The sequence below is a fragment of the Tupaia chinensis genome, unplaced genomic scaffold (assembly GCF_000334495.1).
Source record: "Tupaia chinensis unplaced genomic scaffold, TupChi_1.0 Scaffold145652_1, whole genome shotgun sequence".
NCBI classification, from domain to species: Eukaryota; Metazoa; Chordata; class Mammalia; order Scandentia; family Tupaiidae; genus Tupaia; species Tupaia belangeri.
Genome location: NW_006205509.1, coordinates 3,154,513 through 3,173,735, shown reverse-complemented (window position 1 = coordinate 3,173,735; position 19,223 = coordinate 3,154,513). Strand labels below are relative to the sequence as shown.

General features: G+C 41.4%; 1 protein-coding gene and 1 pseudogene across 3 annotated transcripts in view; both read right to left on the bottom strand.

Moving 5' to 3' along the window:
* Nucleotides 1-11,692, bottom strand: part of CCNT1 (cyclin T1) — a 28,046-nt gene extending 16,354 nt beyond the window's left edge. For 2 of the 3 annotated variants that reach the window (XM_027768130.1, XM_027768131.1), the window contains exons 1-2: nucleotides 10,402-11,692; nucleotides 8,028-8,109 (exon numbers count right to left, since the gene is read on the bottom strand). In XM_027768130.1, coding sequence (XP_027623931.1) covers nucleotides 8,028-8,109; nucleotides 10,402-10,562 — 243 coding nt within the window. In that variant the 5' untranslated portion in view covers nucleotides 10,563-11,692. 3 annotated transcript variants of the gene reach the window in all.
* Nucleotides 1,495-2,624, bottom strand: LOC102502683 (methyltransferase-like protein 9 pseudogene; annotated as a pseudogene).
* Nucleotides 11,693-19,223: the final 7,531 nt, after the last annotated feature.

Sequence of the window (19,223 nt, the reverse complement as noted above, 5' to 3'; positions counted from 1 at the left end):
CTCTCCAGGAAATGCACACATCTTATAGAAAAAATTTCTCCCTAAAAAAAAAAAAAAACAGTAAGTTACAGAGAAATCTTCGTTTTCATCCTTATTTTGTCCCCTTTTAATATTTTTACTTTAAATTTATTTATTTACACTCATTCACTGTACATCATTACAATATACAAAATGAGATTCTCCATCCAGAATACACTGAATAGTGGCTCAATCAAGGATATTGCCATACATGTTATCATCAACAAATAATTTTCAATTTCTTGTTTGTTATGTTTTGCTTCTCCCCCTCCCCTTGATTCCCTATCTCTCACCTCAGCCATTTCCCACCCTGTCCTCTTTTAATTTTATGTTAATAAAAAAATATTTAAAGGGAGAGAAAAAACAGTAGCATTATCACAACTAAAAAAAAAAAAAAAAAAAACAAAAAACTTTGTAACAGTCTGGACAAAGGGGAAAAGGAAAAGGATAAATAAAAAACAGCACTAACCTTGTAAGCCTTTGTGACTTTGATTTCTAAGAACTTAAAATATAGTTGGAAAGAGCTAACTATGATATACAAATAATGGGTAACAAGGCAAGATAATTACTCATTAAATGGAACATTGCAAAAGATAAAATTTCAATTTAACTTTTTTTTTGAGAGATATTTTTGCTATAGAGCAGGTGTGCTCACTGTACAGACAGAAAGTGAGAAATCACACACACACACCCCGGGGAGGAGGGGTGGCCATGCAGCAATCCCTTCCACTCCATTCTCTCAGGATCCTGAGCACACGTGCACACATGCGTGGCGTGAGTTTTCTTTTTTCCCATCTCCAAAAGGTTAGCATGATTAAAAACATTTTCTTGAGTAAAAACAAATAATTTCTAAACACAAAGAAAATCAATAGCTATACCTTAAAATCAATATTTGGAATTGAATGGACAGTTTTATTGCCAGTCTTTATCTTACTAACAACAATTCATTTACTGGTTCCATGAAGTCATCATTATTGCTTTATCTGGGAATGAGTCCCTACTGCAATTAAGTATAAAAATATCTTCCATCATACTTGGAGTGTGACCTGCATTAGAAGTGTGACTCTGGGGACCAGCAGTTAGCATAATGGTTATGTCTCTGGACTCCCATGTAGTTGACTGTAGTTTGCGTCCCAGACCCAGTGGCTTAAACTCATGCCCAAGATCCCGAGAAGAGAATGGAGGAGAAGGGATTGTGGCGTGGCCATCCCCTCTGGGGGGTGATTTTTCGCTTTCTATCTCTATGTCTCTCTCTTTCTGGTGAGCGCATGTGACCTATAACAAAAACCTCTCCAAAAAAAAAAAAAAAACAAAATCGTGTGACTCTGAGCAAAGAGTTGATGTAAAGTTCAGAGCTGGGTTTCTGTTTTTAAAAAACATTCCTTTTACACACTACGAAGAAATAATCAGTATTTTAGCTTTTAAACTTCTTATGTGATAATAGAATAGCAGCCTCCAAAGGCTCTCTCTTCCCATAACTGTGAATGCTGACCCTCTTCTAGAAGGTGCAGTCATTGGGTGGACTCTGAACAGTTTGGCCTCCAGGTGTTTATACTGGTTTGGGAACAAAGACAGCATCATCCAAATGTAGTATCATCATACATGTCACCCTCACACAGGTGTTGCAGTCTGGTGAACACTTCAATAACAAAACCAGGTTTCCTAAAAACTTCAAGAGACGATTCACTTGTTCTTCCCAATTCCTGCCCTTGATTTCCAAAATTTCTGATGGTTTCTCCCACTTGTCACCTACGTTTTCCACATAGGGATGAAAAGAAAGGACTAGGGCAAGGATGACCTGGCCTCTAGTTGGCCCCAAGACACTTCTAATATCTTTTAACAAAGTCAAAGGCTGATCACAGCGATCCAGCAAATTCAAGCAGTTGATGACATCATCTTGGAACCCTGTATTCTGCCATTCATTTATACCAAGCACTCCGTATTTCTTCCTCTGAAGCTGCCATATCATAGTTTCAGAAAGCTCAGTGGCATAGATTTTTTCAAAATGAAAGCTCATGATTTTGTGACTTCACCAGCTCCACCACCTAAATCAAGAAGTCTATGGGTTTTCCAGTCTGAGTTAATTTTTTAAAAAGAATTCTTTATTTCATTTTATTTATTATTATTATTTAACTTGACCAGAGAGAAAGAGAGAGACAAAAGGAAAGTGAGAAAGTAAGCCACCAGGTCTGGAACTTGAACCATGGTTTGCCATGTGGGAGTCCAGCACCCCCAACCACCACGCCACCTGCCAGTCCCCAGTCTGGGTTAATTTTAAACAGTCTCTGAAACTGATCTGGTGAAAATACAAACCTTGAGCCTCTTCTTAGCAACCCACTGATAGATGCTCTAGATATAAATAGGCTAAAAACAAATGATACAAAAGAACATAAAATGCTGTTGTTTAAGAAGATCTATGCTTCTTGATCATTATAACTCTGAACAAAGACAGACTAGAATGCTCACATAATCTCTCTCTGCTACACACACACACACACACCACTGGTGGTTCTCCTTCCTGCCACCAGCAGCCACCGCCAACCCACGGGGTCTCTCGTCATGTTCATGTACAGTGAGCCAGTGAGCGAGCTCTGCAGCATCCACATCCTCCGTGCCAGCCACATGGACACCAGGCTCAGGCATAGCCAGCCCAACAGTCCCATCCTGGGCTGAGGCTGCAATCACCACGGGGTGGAGAAGGAGGCACCGCCACGGCCTCCAGCCACCGCCTTCACCACCCTGGCTCAAACCCTAGTCCCCAACTTGCCCATCATGCCCTTTCAGGGCCAAGAGTCCTGAAGTTTTTTAAGGGGCATGTCTGGGACTAGAGCCGCTGTCATGGGAGTCCAGCGACATAACCATTACATGCATCTGCTGGTCCCTCAATTTAACTTTTGTATAATCAAATATACCCAATGCCTCACAAGGAATCACTTACCAGAGTATTTTCTCATCTAAGGCAAGGCTTATCTATAAAATTTTCTCCATTTAAAAAAACAATTAATAATGCCAGCTAGTATTTATTGACTGCTTGCTCTGTGCAGGTACTTTGTAAATTAATTTAAATCCTCTCAACCACACTATGAGATAAACACAATAATTGACTCCATTAAAGATGATAAATCTAATGCATAAAAATAACTTGCCCAAAGCCACAGCTAATAAGCACTGCAGCAAAGTCCGAAATCTAAACATGTCTGACTCTAACTTCCAAACTTTTAACTACTAAGCTTGATCTCCTACAAACTAACTAATGAGAGTAAAATACACCCAATGAAATCTATTAGTATAGGTTCTATATTTTGAAATATAAAATACAATATAAACATATACATATCTATAAAGCAGTTCACCACTATATTTATATTCCCCAACTTGAAAACATTTAAAAAACATACAAAAATTCAATTAAGGAGGTTGAATTTCACCTCCAAGAGTAAATATGATTTTAGAATTTAAGTGAAAAGAAATATACCTGTCATTTAACCAACCTTGTCCACTAGAACAAAGAAAATGTATTTCAATCAAAAGGCAAGTACTCTACTAGGGTATCAGAAATATAGTTGTCCTCAGTACCCTCAGGGGATTGGTCCTGAGACCCCCCTCTTGAATACCAAAACCTGTGAATACTCAAGTCCCTCACACAAAATGGCACAGCACAGCTTGCCTGCAACCTCAGGTCCTGCATTCTTGGATACGGAGGGCTGACTGTAAACTATATTTTAATTTGAGTGGTGGTTACACACATGTAATGCAAAAATTAATCAATGTCCATGCTTCTGATTTTTGTGCTTTACTGTATGTTATATCACAATACAAAATTTAAAAAAAAAAGAAAAGAAAGGCAAGAGTAGGCTCCAAAACACTGCAAACAAAGACACAACAAAATGAAAACATTCACAACACCTGACTACAGTATTAATGCATACAGAGATTATATAAATAATATAGTAAAAAAGAACAAAGAGAATCAACAATTTTTCATTCAATTCTTCAATGTCAAAGAACAACCAATAAAGGCAAAAGAAACTCAACTTCACTAACTGAAGAAATGTAAACTTAGGGTCCTATTCATCTTGTTTACCAATGCATCCCTACCCTTGACATTAGGACTGAATAAATATTTTTTGAGGCAATGAATAATTATTGTTAATAGAGTATAAACAAAAGGACAATCTCCTATAGTGCTGAAAACAATGTATACTGGTATAATCTTTCAACAGGGCACACCAACACAGCAAAAATTTTATACATGTGGGACCAGCAGGTGGTGTGGTGGTTAAGGTGCTGGACACTCCCACATGGCCGACCAGAGTTCAAGTCCTGAATCTGGTGGCTTACTTTCTCACTTCCTCTCTTTCTCACTGTCACCCTCTGTCTCTCTCTGGTCAAACTAAAAAATAAGTGAATGAATAAATAAAATAAAATAATTATTTTTTTTTTAATTTATACATGTATATCCTTGGGCACAAATTACACACATAGGAATTTATATTAAAATATGAGGGGCCAATAGGTGATATGATGGTTAGGGTGCTGGAACTACCACAGAGCCCACAGCAGTTTGAGTCCCAGACCTGGCGACTTGCTTTCTCACTTTCCCTTTCTCTCTTGTCTCTCTCTGGTGAGTGGACAGGTCCTACAGCAAATTTACAAGTCTATCCCATGTAATATTATTTATATTAAACTAGAAACAACCTGAATATCTACCAATAGGGAGCTAATTAAATAAATTATGATAACTACATAAATACTATGTGGTAATTTAAAAATAACAAGAAATCTGGGCCAGCAGGTGGCGTGAAGGCTAAAGCACTGGATTTCCACATGGCCAACTGTGATTTAAGTCCCAGACCTAGTGGCTTGAAAAATTACACAGGGCGCGTATATGTACATGTCCAAAATCCCTAGAGAAGAAGGGAGGGGAAGGGATTGTGGTGTGCCAACCCCCGCCCCCATGATTTCTCATTTACCCTCTTTTTTTTTTTTCCTCTCTCCAGTGAGCACATGCACCCTATTGCAAAAACTTTAAAGAGAGAGAGAGAGAAACAATATGAAAACATAAACAGACTTCAAAAAGTTCATGGAAAAATGAGCTTTAAGTAGAAGTTTACTTTGGTGCAAAATTTTTGAACTTCGTGCTTAGTTTTTCATAATACACACTTTCCATGAACTTTTTAAAGACTCCATCCATCTCAATTGATAAAGGTAAGTTACGAAACAGTACTAAAATAATATAGAAAGACCTTTTTAAAAAAAAATAGAGAGGGGCCAGCAGTTAGCGTGATGGCTATGTCAGTCAACCGCAGTTCAAGTCCCAGATCTGATGGCTTAAAACTCACACCAGGCGCGTGTGCGTACGCACCCAAGATCCCGAGAGAAGAATGGAGAAGAGATTGCGGCATGGCCATCCCCCCTAGGGGGTGATTTCTCACTTTCTGTCTCTCTGTCTGTTTCTTTCTTTTTGGCGAGCACACGCATCCTATTGCAAAAACCTCTCCAAAAAAAAAAAAAAAATGTACGGAAAAATTGTGGGACACTATATGCCAAAAGTTTATCAATGATTACTTCTGGAAGGTGGGATTATAGAGGAGCTTTTACTTTTCTTCATTATGCATTTCTGTATTATTTTAATTTTTTTTTTTTTTTTAAGTTTTGCTCTAGAGCATGAGCACTTGCCAGAGAAAGGGAGAGAGAAAGAGAAATCACTTCCCAGCAAGGATGGTCATATCATAATCCCTGTTCCTGGGGTCGCCTCTCAGGATTCCGGGCATGCAAACACATGTGTCCTGTGTGATTTTCAAGCCGACAGGTCCAGGATTCAAACCTCATTGTTGGCCATGTGGAATCTAACATCTTTTTTTTTTTTTTAAAGAGGTTTCTTGCTATAGGGTGCGTGCCCTCGCCAGACAGAGAGAGAGATAGAAAGCGAGAAATCACCCCCCAGGGGGGATGGCCACACCGCAATCCCTTCTCCTCCGTTCTCCTCTCGGGATCTTGGGCACGCACGAACACACACCCAGCGTGAGTTTTAAGCCACCAGGTCCGGGACACGAACCATGATCAACTACATGGGAGTCCAGCGACATAGCCATTGCGCTAACTGCTGGTCCCGGAATCTAACATTTTAACCTCCAGGCTACCTGCTGACATGGTACTGTTTTATTTTTTGCCATTAGAAAGTATTACCTTCATAAGATTAAAACAACATAAAAAACAAATGAGGGTTTAACAGTACATCAATTCCACAACAATGTGGAATTTGGATCTCTCCAATTTGAATTTGGATTCATCCCAGCTAAACTCTTAGAATTAACATATTAGGGGGTCAAGCAGGTGGCGTGGTGACTAAGGAGCTGGACTCCCACATGGCCGACATGGTTCAAGTCTTGGACCTGGCGACTTGGTTTCTCACTTTCTCTTTGCCTCTCTTTGGTAAAATTTAAAAAATAAAAATAAATTTAAAAAGAATTAACATACTGGGAACAGCAGATAGCAAAATGGTTATGTCACTGGACTCCAACATAGCTGATCGTAGTTTGAGTGCTAGACCCAGCAGCTTAAAACTCACACTGGGCATGTGTATGTGCATGCCTTGAGATCCCAAGAGGAGAACAGAGGAGAAAGGACTGTAGCGTGGCCCATCCCTGGGTGGGGGGTGGTGATATTTTCACTTTCTGTCTCTCAGTCTCTCCAGTGAGCACATGCACCTTATAGCAAAAATCTCTAAAAAAAAAATTAAAAAGTTAGTATTATTTAAGATAAGCAATTGGTGTAATGGCTATGTTGCTGGACTCCCATGTAGTGGACCGTGATTCAGGTCCCAGACCTGGGCTTAAACTCACACCAGGCGTGTCTGCACGTGTGACCAATATCCCAAGAGGAGAATGGGGGAGAAGGGATTAAGGCGTAGCCATCCCCCCTGGAGGGTGATTTCTTGCTTTCTGTCTCTCTGTCTCTGTCTTTCTGGCGAGTGCATGCGCCCTATAGCAAAAATCTCTCAAAATTTAAAAAAAAGTTAGTATTATTTTAATTCTACAATATGCCTAAAAAAAAAAATCATTATGAAGTATCCAACATAAATCAATATCAAGTGTCCATCAAGTTTATCCCTTGGGATTTTACTAAACAAATGTAGTCTTTTTTTTTTTTTTTTTGGAGAGGTTTTTGCTATAGGGCACGTGCGCTCTCCAGACAGACAGAGAGACAGAAAGCGAGAAATAACCCCCCAGGGGGGATGGCCACGCCGCAATCCCTTCTCCTCCATTCTCCTCTCGGGATCTTGGGCACACATGCACACGTGCTCGGCGTGAGTTTTAAGCCACCAGGTCCAGGACGCAAACCGCGGTTGACTACGTGGGAGTCCAGCGACATAGCCATTACGCTAACTGCTGGTCCCAAACAAATGTAGTCTTACCTGCAAGTGTGATATCACTATGTATTCACTTCTAAGTCATTTATAATAATGTTAAATAGGACCATTTCAGGGAACAAAACTGAAAATAGCACTATTTATAATTCTGTCCAGAAAAAAAATCCCTTTATTACTATTATAATATTTTCATTTTCATATTTTTAAGTTATTTCTTCATATACATATCTAACTTTCCCTCCAACCAACCACTGATTGGAATTTTATCAAACGCTTTGGGAATAGTTAAATAAGTCACTTGTTTCCCTGTGACCATACCATTTAACACTTCAAAAGTTATACTTTTAATTTAAGCATGCTTTCCCCTTCAATGTTACCCCCCAGCACTAAAATGTTAACTTTAAGTGTTTCTTTATTAGAGAATCTGCCTACTCTAAGAATGTACTAAACCTACCAGACAACTAGACACTTCACAGGAAAACTAGAAGGCTGGATTCAGAGCAATGTGACACCTAATGAAAGTGATCAACCCTAAATTCTAAAATTCAAATCCCAGTTTAGTAACAAAGGACAATCAAAAAGAAATAGGTAGTTGGAATCAATTACAAAAGGATTATATCACATAAAAAATACTTACAGTTCGATGAAACTGTGTGAAGGACTGAATCATGTAGAATCGATGCATGTATACTATAGCAGTATTGATAGTCAATTGTGAGCTAAAAGGTTCAAGTTAAGGTCCAAAAACAGGGAAGCAGGCAGTATCCTCCCCAAAAATACAAATTCTATTTCTTCCCAAAAAGATCAAATGGCCAAGCACAGTACATGTTCCTAATGAAAACCATACTCACATCTCCAAATTAAACAGCAGCTCTAGTTTCTTTCACTTTATTACTAATCTCCAATTAACACTTAACACAATGCCTTACACCGAACAGATATTTAATAAAATTTACTAAATGAATAAACAAACTATTCAGGTGTGGAGGGGGTATGGATTAAGATGGAGTATCAGGGGCCGGCAGGTGGCGTGTTGGTTAGGGGCGCTGGACTCCCACATAGCTGCCCACGACTCAAATACCAGACCTGGCAGCTTGCTTTCTCTTTCTTTCTCTTTCTCTCTCTCTCCCCCCCACTCTGATCAAATTAAAACAAATAAAGACATAAAATTTAAGAAAAAAAAAAAAGATGGAGTATCAAAAAAACTACAAAAGATCTTAAACTTTTGTCACTTGCCTTATAAAAATCCTGCAAGGATGATCTATTAGCTCAGAATGTATCTTTTTTAAAAATTATTTTATTTTTTCATTCATTTATTTTAATTTGACCAGAGGGAGACACAGAGAGAGAGGGAAAGTGAGAAAGCAAGCCACCAGGTCCAGAGCTGGAACTGCAGCAGATGATGTGGGAGTGTCCAACACCTTAACCACCATGCCACCTGCTGGTCCCAGCCCAGGATGTATCTTTAACACTATTTACAAGGACTTCTCTGATCTGGCCTTTGGGTAGGATTCCACTATCTCCCACTTTATAAACTCCAGCATTTTTACTTCCCAGTTCCGCTTTTCTCTGGCAACCAAGTCTACAATGGTGATCCCTGGGACTAAAAACATTTTGCTATGATTGGATATTCATTCTCTCATAGGAAAAACCTTCAAATGCCTCACTTTTAAACGACCTCAGCAGATAATGTGGGATATAAAGATGATGTAGTCCCATGATGGCTACAATCTTAATAACATATATACAAAAAGGAAAGCATCTTAAGGATACATAAAATAGGGGTCGAGCAGGCGGCATAGTGGTTGAGTGTGCTGGACTCCCACATGGCTGACCATGGTTCGCATTCTGGACCTGGAGGCTTGCTTTCTCGCTTTCTCTTTCTCTCTCTCTCTGTCCTTCTCTGGTCAAATCAAATAAATAAATGGATAAGTAAAACTGAATAAAATAATTCTTTTACAAAATACATAAAATAGTTTCAAACAAAAGCATTTACCTTTTAACTCCGTACTGTCTGGATGCTTAGGAAAGGCACTGGATATAAACAGGAAACAAAATGGTAATAAAGAATACACCTATCGGGAAATAAGCACTCTCTTAAGATAGAAACGTTACAGTGGGCAACCCATTTAAATGGAAGCTGTATCCAAGAAAAAAAATTTTCATTCAGAGTGGAAAAAACTTTAAAACTACACTTATGTTCTCCACCACAAAATGAGAATATTTTCTAACAAAAATACTTGAAGTAGGCAAAAAAAAAAAAGGCACTGAATTTAGTCATCTTTGAATAACGGCAGGGTAACTCAAGAACCCAGTATTTTGTAAACGATTTAAAACATTAGAACTATGGGTCTGTATTCCTACAAACCTAAACTGACATCTTTCCTTCCGCTGAAAATTCTACAAGACTCTTAGCAACAGTTACTATTTAAACGTGTGAATTCCAAGCAATATGGTGGGCACAGAATGAATAACAGAAAGTACCATCTCTTTTTACGGACACCACCAAGGCTTTGACAGGCTACTTAAAACAGCTACTAAGCGAGAGGAACGTTTTTGAATCAAAGATAGGGCATTAATTCTGGGCCACCCTGTCTAAGACCTTCAGGTACTGAATTTCTCAAAACTCTCTTTACATAGTAAGTTTGGGAGGCAGCTGTCAACAATAAGACCTCTACCAAACCCCTAGAGAGCATGGTGGAAAAGGAGAATCTCAAAGTCACCGAAACAAGTCGAAACACACTGAAAAAATAGGAGGGCTACTAAAACACAAAGCCGAGAAGAATACGAATTCCCAGCAAGTTGGTGGCACGGGTGAGCGAGCGGGAAATTAAGTCCGCCTCGCTTCCTTCGCGCGAACAGTTTCAGCACGCCGCATCCGACGCTCTCCCACCCAGACATCGAGCTCCTACCAAACTTCTTCCCCACTTCCGATCCGCCAGACCCGAGGCCTGCACGCCTGAGCACCGCGGGACGGACTCCAAGGCCGAAGGCCTAGGCCGCAAGGATACACGTTAAGACGCTGCCCCATGTCCTGGAGCAGATTGGCCGCCTGCTGGCGATAGGAAAGTTCTTTATCCGGGTCCACGCCAAAACGACGGGATGGGCTATTTTCCAGCTGTTCTCGAGTAAAATACCACCGTTTGTTGTTGTTCTTCCTCTCTCCCTCCATAGTGCTTCAACCAGAAGGCAGCAGCGGAGGCTGCAATCACTTCCCAGCGTCACCTAAGCGGCGACACACATCCGCTGAGCCAAGTCAACTGCGATGTGACGAACTTCCGCTGAGAGCCGACACCCCGGCGGTAACACGCTTCCGCCGACGGAGCGAAGGTCCACCCTTCTTCCGGAATGGACCTCGCGACACCCTGTCGCAGATTTAACCGCCAGTGTGCGACCAGGAAAGACCTTGAGACTACTACGCAGGCGCCAGTCATGTGACCCTTGCGAGGAGGGTGGGGTTCGAAGTTCTCGTTCAAAAACCGCGTATCTTCCCGCGAGAGTAAGGCTGTGCGCGTTAGCTCTCGGTCTGGGGCAAGGCAGTTCCCCACGCGCCGGTCGGCGGCGTCGTCAGGGGAAGACTTCGTTTGTGGCGGGTGTGGCGAAGTGGAACGGAGTGGATGCAGTGCTTCATAGAGAGCGTTGAAAAAGTAAAATGAGTGGCATAACGAAACGTGAAGCAGCTGGAAGGCTCTTAAGCTCGGTGAGATATGGAGCCCAGACCCCGAAAACATTCACTGGCTTTTCACCCCAGTGATCCAACTTAAAGGAGCGTACGTCCCAGGCACAGTGCTCCTAAATGCACGCTTTGCTAATGCAGCCTGCCTCTTCAGTGTGGAAAGCTTCTGCCGTGGCCCCTCATGTGCACAAATTTGAAATTCCCGTAGAGCAGCTGTGATTGTTGCGCCCACATCTGATTGTTTGATCTTGGGCAAGCTCCCTAACCCTCTCTGTATCTCTTCTATAAAATGTAAATATTAGTTTGAGGCTGTGAAAGAGAGTAAATCTTTTAATGAGTTTAAAGCCTTTATAAATGCCTGGTACTTAGCGTTCCGTAGATCTCGTTATCATAATATTTGTAACATTGTATTGAAATTGAAGACGAAGATAATGCCTTCAGTTTTTCAGCCCTAGCACCTACCTCGCTAGTACAGCCCGGCCCAAGTAAATAGTCAAATCTCTCCGCTAAATGTTCACAACGTTCTAGTGTACTAAAACTTAAATCAATTAACCTTCCACTACACTGTCTGCTAGTAAGTGTAGATTTTAAAAATCAAGTCTTCTATTATTCTGTCCTGCTTTTCTGAAACTACACTCCATTTACTGTGTTTGATTTGGAACAGTTTTAGATATATTTAATATTAGTATCCTTTGATTTTATACAGTATTTGGGCTTTGTCATTTCTAGACATGGATGCTTTTACTCAGTATGTCTGATCCTAATTCTTTCTCCAAAGTGTTTCCTAACACTGGGATCCAGCAGATGGTGTAATGGTTACCTCGCTGTACACCCGCATGGAGGACAGCTTGCCGAGTCCTGGATCTGGCAACTTATAACTCACTGTGCCTGTGGGTGCATGCCCAAGATTCCCTAGAGGAGAACGGAGAAAGGAATTGCCCTGTAGCCATTGGGGGTGGGGATTGCAGCGTTCCCAGCCCCCACCACCCTGGTGATTTCTCACTTTTTATCTCTGTCTCTCCCACAAGTGCATGCACCCTGTAGCAAAAAAATCTTAAAAAAAAAAAAAAAGAGGAAGAAGGACTCCTGGAGTCTAGATTAAGGGTTCCCTACATTTTTTTAGTTCTATCTCTAGGAGCCCCTATCAGGCTCTCACTGTGAAGACTTGCACTTCCAGCGAGGAGAGGGAAAGAGCCATTTTTAAATATCCCCAGAGAATTCTGTTATCCTTACAAAAGGCCTGCTCTCAAGGGGAACTATCCAACAACCCAATTAGTGTGGGAGAAGGGGAATACCCAACTGTAGCCTCCAACTTTCTGGTTTTATCTAAAATGAGAAAAAAAAAGACAAGACAGACCAGCAGTGATGGCACAGTGGTAATACAACACTCTGTGATGTTGAGGCCACGTGGGAAGATCCTAGGTTTGCAACTTCGAGGTCTCCCTCTGTGTACCAGGCACATGAGCATGCCCGGGATCCTGACTGGCTGAGGCTTAAGGTGGATCACAGTGATAAAACCCTGTTGAGAGTGCCTCTTTGTTTGTCTGTCTCTCTCATGGAAGAAATTTTTTAAATAAGCTTTAAGGCAAAACAAACAAAAAAAGACAAGATACTTGTTAAAGTCATAGTCCAGGGAAACCAGCAGATAATGTACTGGTTACATTGCTGGACTCCCATGAAGTCAACTGGTTCAAGTCCTAGACCTGGTGACTTAAAACTCACACCAGGTAGGGAACCAGCAGTTGGCGTAATGGCTATGTCGCTAGACTCCCATATAGTCAGTTCAAGTCCCAGACCTGGTGGCTTAAACTCATGCCGGGTGCATGGGCATGCGCGCCCGCCCAAGATGCCAAGAGGAGAATAGAGAAGTGATTGTGGAGTGGCCATCCCCCTGGGAGGTGATTTCCCACTTTCTGTCTCTCTGTCTCTGTCTGTCTGGCAAGCGCACGCGCCCTATAGCAAAAACCTCTCAAAAAAAAACTCATGCCAGGTAATTGTGTGTGCATACCTAAAATCCCAAGAAGAAATGGAGGAGAAGGGATTGGGACGTGGCCATCCTCCCTGGGGAGTGATATCTCACTTTCCCTCTCACTGTCTCTTTCTCTTTCTCTGGCAAGTGCACGCATCCTAAGGCAAAGACCTTTTTTTTTTTTTTTTAAAGAATTATTGTTTTTATTATTATTTAAAGAATTATTTCAACTTTATTTATTTATTGTTTTCCAATTTGGCCAGAGAGGAAAAGTGAGAAAGGAAGCCACCTGGTCTAAGACTTGAACCACAGTTGGCCATATGGGAGTCCAGCGCCTTGACTCACCATGTCACCTGCTGGACCCTATTTTTATTTATTTATTTATTTATTTAGGAGAGGTTTTTTGCTATAGGGCTTATGCACTCGCCAGAGAGAGAGACAGAGAGACAAAAAGCAAGAAATCCCCCAGGGGGCAGGGCCATGCCGCAATCCCTTCTCCTCCTTTCTCCTCTTGGGATCTTGGGCACGCATGCACACGCGCCCAGTGTGAGTTTAAGTCGCTGGGGCCAGGACTTGACCCACATTCAACTACATGGGAGTCCAGTGGCATAGCCATTACACTAACTGCTGGTCCCCCCACCCCTATTATTTTTTTAAATTCTGACCAGAGAGGGAAAGTGAGAAAGCAAGCTGCCAGGTCTGGGACTCAAATTTTGCTTGGCCTTGTGGGAGTCTAGCATCTTAGCTAAATTATTGTTATTATCCTTTAACTTGAACAGAGTGATACAGAGGGAGAGAAAGGACAAGTGAGAAAGCAAACCTCAAGATCTGGGACTTGAACTGCAGTTGACCATGTGGGAGTCCAGTGCCTTAACAACCATGTCACCTGCCAGCCCCAAGGCAAAAACCTCTTAAAAAATAAATAGGGGCCTGCAGGTGGCATGGTGGTTAGGGCAGTTGGACTTCCACATGGCTGACCACGGTTAAAGTCTCAGACCTGGAAGCTTACTTTCTCACTTCCCACTCCCCCTCCCCCCGGTCAACTTTAGAAAATAAAAAATAAAATAATGGCAATGAATGCAATTTAATAAAATAATTGTTTTAAATAAATAAAAGACATACGTAATAATAGAATTATAGACTACTTCTCCTCCCCCACCCACAATCTTACCAAACATCAGTAGGGTTCCTGTGTAATAATAGGGAGTTACAATGGAAAGAACTGTAAAGCTCAGACCCTGTGTAAAGAGGAGTCTCTGGCTTTTCCGCCCGCTCCCCCCTCCCCCCGAGCGCCGCTCCGGCTGCACCGCGCTCGCTCCGACTGCAGTCCGGAGAGATGTGTGTGTGTGTGTGTGTGTGTGTGTGTGCGTGTGTGTGTGCAAATATATATTTCTTTTCAAATAATCAAAAAAATCATTAATGACCAGCTTGTACTTTGAAGGAAAATTATAGAATATCAGCAATTGAAAAACAGAACACATGAGACTTAAAAGTATGTGAGTCATGGCAGGGTACCTTATGGAACTGAAGTTTGAGTTGAGAGTTAACTGACAAGTTTAATAAGTAAAGAGGTTCCGAAGATTAATGTTGTAGGAAGGAAGGTAGGATTCATAAAGTCCCTGAAACAGAACAGAGCATGATAGATTTTAAATATTGTAGAAAGGCTAACATGAACAGCGTGTGAATATAAAGAGTGAGGATGGCAGGAGATGCGGTGGACATAGAGCAGGGTCAATATAATTAATCAGGAGCTATCATGCCAAATGAAGCGTTTTGGCCTCTATCTTCAGAGTAATGGGAATCCATTGAAAGACTTGGAGCTGGGGAGTGCTATCCTTTTAAATTTGCATTCAAACTCATCATCATTTACTAAAATATTGATTTATTCAACTTCTCGGGTTCCATTTGTCCAAGAATCAATGAAAACACTTTTTCCCCCCAAAATACTGTGATATAAGAAAAGAGATGATGGGACCCAGCAGTTGACGTAATGGCTATGTTGCTGAACTCCCATGTAGCTGATCGTGGTTCGAGTCCCAGACCCGGTGGCTTAAACTCACAATGGTGAGTTTAACCCGGTGGCTTAAAGTCACCACACGTGCGCGTGGGTGCTCAAGATCCTGAGAGGAGAATGGAGGAAAAGGGATTGTGGCGTGGCCATCCTCCCTGGGGGGTGATTTCTCGTTTTCTGTCTCTCTGTCTCTCTCTGTCTTTCTGGTGAGTGCATGTGCTCTGTGGCAAAAACCTCTCACAAAAAAAAAAAAAAAAAAAAAAAGAAGAGTCTCTGGAGCTGGCCCCCATTATACAGTAGCTAAGGCCTAATCAGAGGAAGCCAGATCCTATATGACCTACCAAGGTTCAAGTCTCAGTTCAGTTGAAAAACTCTAGGTATGCAGGCTCAGGATCCTGGCAGGATGGAATAAAAAGAATTTCAGAGTGACCAGGCCTTCTTGGAAGTACCTTCTCTCTCTCTCTCTCTCTCTCTCATATACCCTGTAGCAACAATTAAACTAAAAAATAATAAAATCACTATGATTAATATGCTAAAGAGTGTAATGGAAAAGGTGAACAACATGCAAGAACAGATGGGTAATGGAAGCAAAAAGATAAAATCTTAAGAAAGTCAAGAGGAAATGCTAGAAATAAAAGACACCGTAACAGAAATGAAGAATTAGTTAAACTGAACATGACTAAGGAAAGAATAAGTTATCTCAAAAATATGTTGGGGACAGCATATGTTACGGTGGTTGAGGCGCTAGACTTCTACCTGGCCAGCTGCAGTTTGCATCCCAGACCTGGCGACTTGCTTTCTCACTTTCCTTCTCTCTCTTTCCATCTTTCTCTGGTGAGCACAGATGCCCTATAGCAAATTTTAAAATAATAATAATAATAAATAAGTCATACTTATTTTTTCTACAGAGATTTTTGCTATAGGGCGTGTGCACTCAACAGAGACAGAAAGCAAAAAGTCACACGATGGCAATGGTGCAGTCCTTTTTCCTCCATTCCCCTCTCAAGATTTTGGGCAGGCACACACATTCACCCAGCATGAGTTTTAAGCTGCCAGATCTGAGGCTTGAACCATGACTATGTGTGAGTCCAACAATGTAACCATTACACTGTCCACTGGTCCCAAGAGATTATTCTTTAGAAAAAGAAGATAATGTCAACAGAAACTTTCCAAACTAAAAAGCAAAGTGAATAAAGAATAATAAATAAAGAGTAGGATGGGCTAGCCAGTGGAAGTTAAGGCAGCTGGATCTCACATGGCCAACTGGATAGTTCGAGTCCAGACCTTGTGCTTTCTCACTTTCTCTCGCTCTCGCTCTCTGTGTGTGTGTGTGTGTGTGTGTGTGTATCTCCCCAGCCAGCACATACACCATATAGTAAATCTAAAAAAAGAATATCCAGATACAATAGAAATAAACTCGTGGGCATAGATAACAGTGAACTGTAGTAAAATAAGAAGAGATGAGTTTTTAATATTTACTACTTTGATCTATTGCCAGAAGCATGTGTACTCACCAAGGAAGCAGGGGAAGAAAGCACTACACTATAGGGCATGGTCTTGCCACAATCCCTTCTCCATTTCTCCATCCTATTGGGATCTTGGGCCCACATGTGTGCATGTATAAGTACACACCTGATGTGTTTTTCAAGCTGCAAGGGGTGGGGTTTTAACTGTGCAGTTGGCCATATGGAATCCAACTCCTCCAACCACCATGTCATGGGGCCAGCCTTATATTTTAAATTTTATTTATTTTTTATTTTGTTAGTTTTGCTATTGCATACATGCACTCACTGGGGAAGAGGAGGTTTGGGCTAAGAAATCACACCCTAGGGGCCAGCAGGTGGTGTGGTGGTTAAGGGCATTGGATTCCCACATGGCTGACCCCAGTTCAAGTCCCGGACCTGGCGACAGAGTTGCTTCCTCACTTTCTTTCTCTCTCTCTCTCTCCAGCTCTCACTCTCCCTCTCTGGTCAAATGGAAATAGAAAAAGAAACAAACAAACAAAAAAAGAAATCACACCCCAAGGGGTTTGGCCAAGCTGCAGTCTCCTCTCTTCCATTCTCTCTGGTTTTTGGGCACATATACACATGCTCTCAGCATGATTTTCAAGCTATCAGGTCTGGGGCTCAAACCAGACAGTCGGCCATGTGGGATCCAGCCATCTTACCTCCCACACCACCTGCTGGCCCCTTTATTTTTAATATAACTAATTCAATTATAAATCTAACTACTTCATTTTTAATAATGGCTTGGTTAATAAGCAGCTTGTAGGGACTGGCAGGTGGTGTGGTGGTTATAGTGCTGGACTCCCACATGGCTAACCATTGTTTGAGTCCCAGACCTTGTGGCTTATTTCTCTGTCTCTCTAGTCAAATTAAAAAATAATAATAATAAATAAAATTGAATCTTTTTCAAAAAGCAGCTTGCAAAATTACATGAAAAATTAACAAGTTCTTGAAAGTCAGTATGGACTGGGACACCACTGCTAAAATAACTTGAAGACTCACTGGAAGTATCATATTCATAAATATCATTTATTAAGGTTCCATTATGTCCTGAACACTGTACTAAGGAGATTTGTATGTATTATTTCACTTAATTCTCATAACTGTAAGATATTAGTTTTTTTAATTTGTTTTAAAGAATTTTTTACTTTATTTATTATAACTCTTCTTCAGGGAGAGAAAGCAAGCCACCAGATCCAGGACTCAAACCACGGTCAACCATGTGGGAATCTAGCATCCCAACTACCACGCCAGCCCATTTGTTTGTTTTTAATTGCTGGAGGTGTTAGCACGGAGACAAGGACCAGGGTTCTGGTGTTCTTGGAAGAAAGAATCCAGCCAAAACACAGAAATATAGTGAAACAACAAAGCTTTATAGCAAGGTACAACCAAAGTACAAAGCAGGGGAAAATGAAAGTATAAGTATACTCCTAAGAGGTAGGAGTGGACTGTCTCCAATGGTGGATAGGCAGAGAGAGATAGAAAGCAAGAAATCACCCCCAGGGCCTTGGGCATGCTCCAGTCCCTTCTCCTCCATTCTCCTCTCAGGATCTTGGGCACCTGCACGCTTTCCCGCTGTGAGTTTTAAGCCGCTGGGTCCAGGCCTTGAACTGCAGTCGACTACATGAGATTCCAGCGACATAACGATGACACCATCTGCTGGTCCCATTGTTGGTATTTTTTAAAATTGGGGCCAGCAGGTGGATTAGTGGTTAAGGTACTGGACTCCCCTATGGCTGACCCTGGTTCAAGTCCCAGACCTGGAGGCCTGCTTTCTCCTCTACCCCTCCCCCAGTCTTTCTCAGGTAAAATTTTTAAAAATAAACATAATAATAACAAATATAATTAATTAATTAATTAAAAATCTTTTAAAAATTTCAAAATTGAGGCTGAGGCCAGCAGATAGCATAATAGTTACATTGCTGGACTCCCATGTACGTCGACCACGGTTTGAGGCCTGGACCTGGCCACTTCAGGCTCATGCTGGGTGCATGTGCCCCCAAGATCCCAAGAGAAGAATGAAGAAGTGATTGCAGGATGGCCATCCCCATTTCTTGCTTTCTGTCTCTTTCTGGCGAGTACACACACCTTATAGTAAAAATCTATTTAAGAAAAAGAATTGAGGCTTAATGTTGACTTTTGGCATGATGGTTGAGGCAGCTGGATCTCCCATGACCAACTGCATAGTTTTGAGTCCTGGACCCAGAGGCTAGAAAAACATGCTGGCACATGTACAGACACACCCAAAATCCAGAGAGGAGAATGGAGAAGGGATTGTGGCATGTCTGTCCCCTAAGGAGTGCTTTTTCACTTTCCTTCTCTTTCTCTCCCCTGCCTCACCTTGCAAGTACATGAGCTCTATAACTCTATAACATATTAAAAAAAAAAAAAAAAGAAAGACTTAATCTATTCAAAGTCAATTACCTAGAAAGTCAAAACTAAGGTTTGAGATGCAGTCAGTGCTTTTTTCTACTCACTTCTGAAGCTTACAGCATAATACTGAGTCAAGAAAAGGGGTACTTAAATTACTCCATTCCTGAAGTTATTTAGCCCATTCCTACTCCAACTCCACTGTGAACCCATAAATCATGTGCCTCATTAGACAAAGGGAGTATTAGTCATGGTAATTCTTCAGGGTATCACCATGGTTACCAAACAGCAGAGTCTGGGGC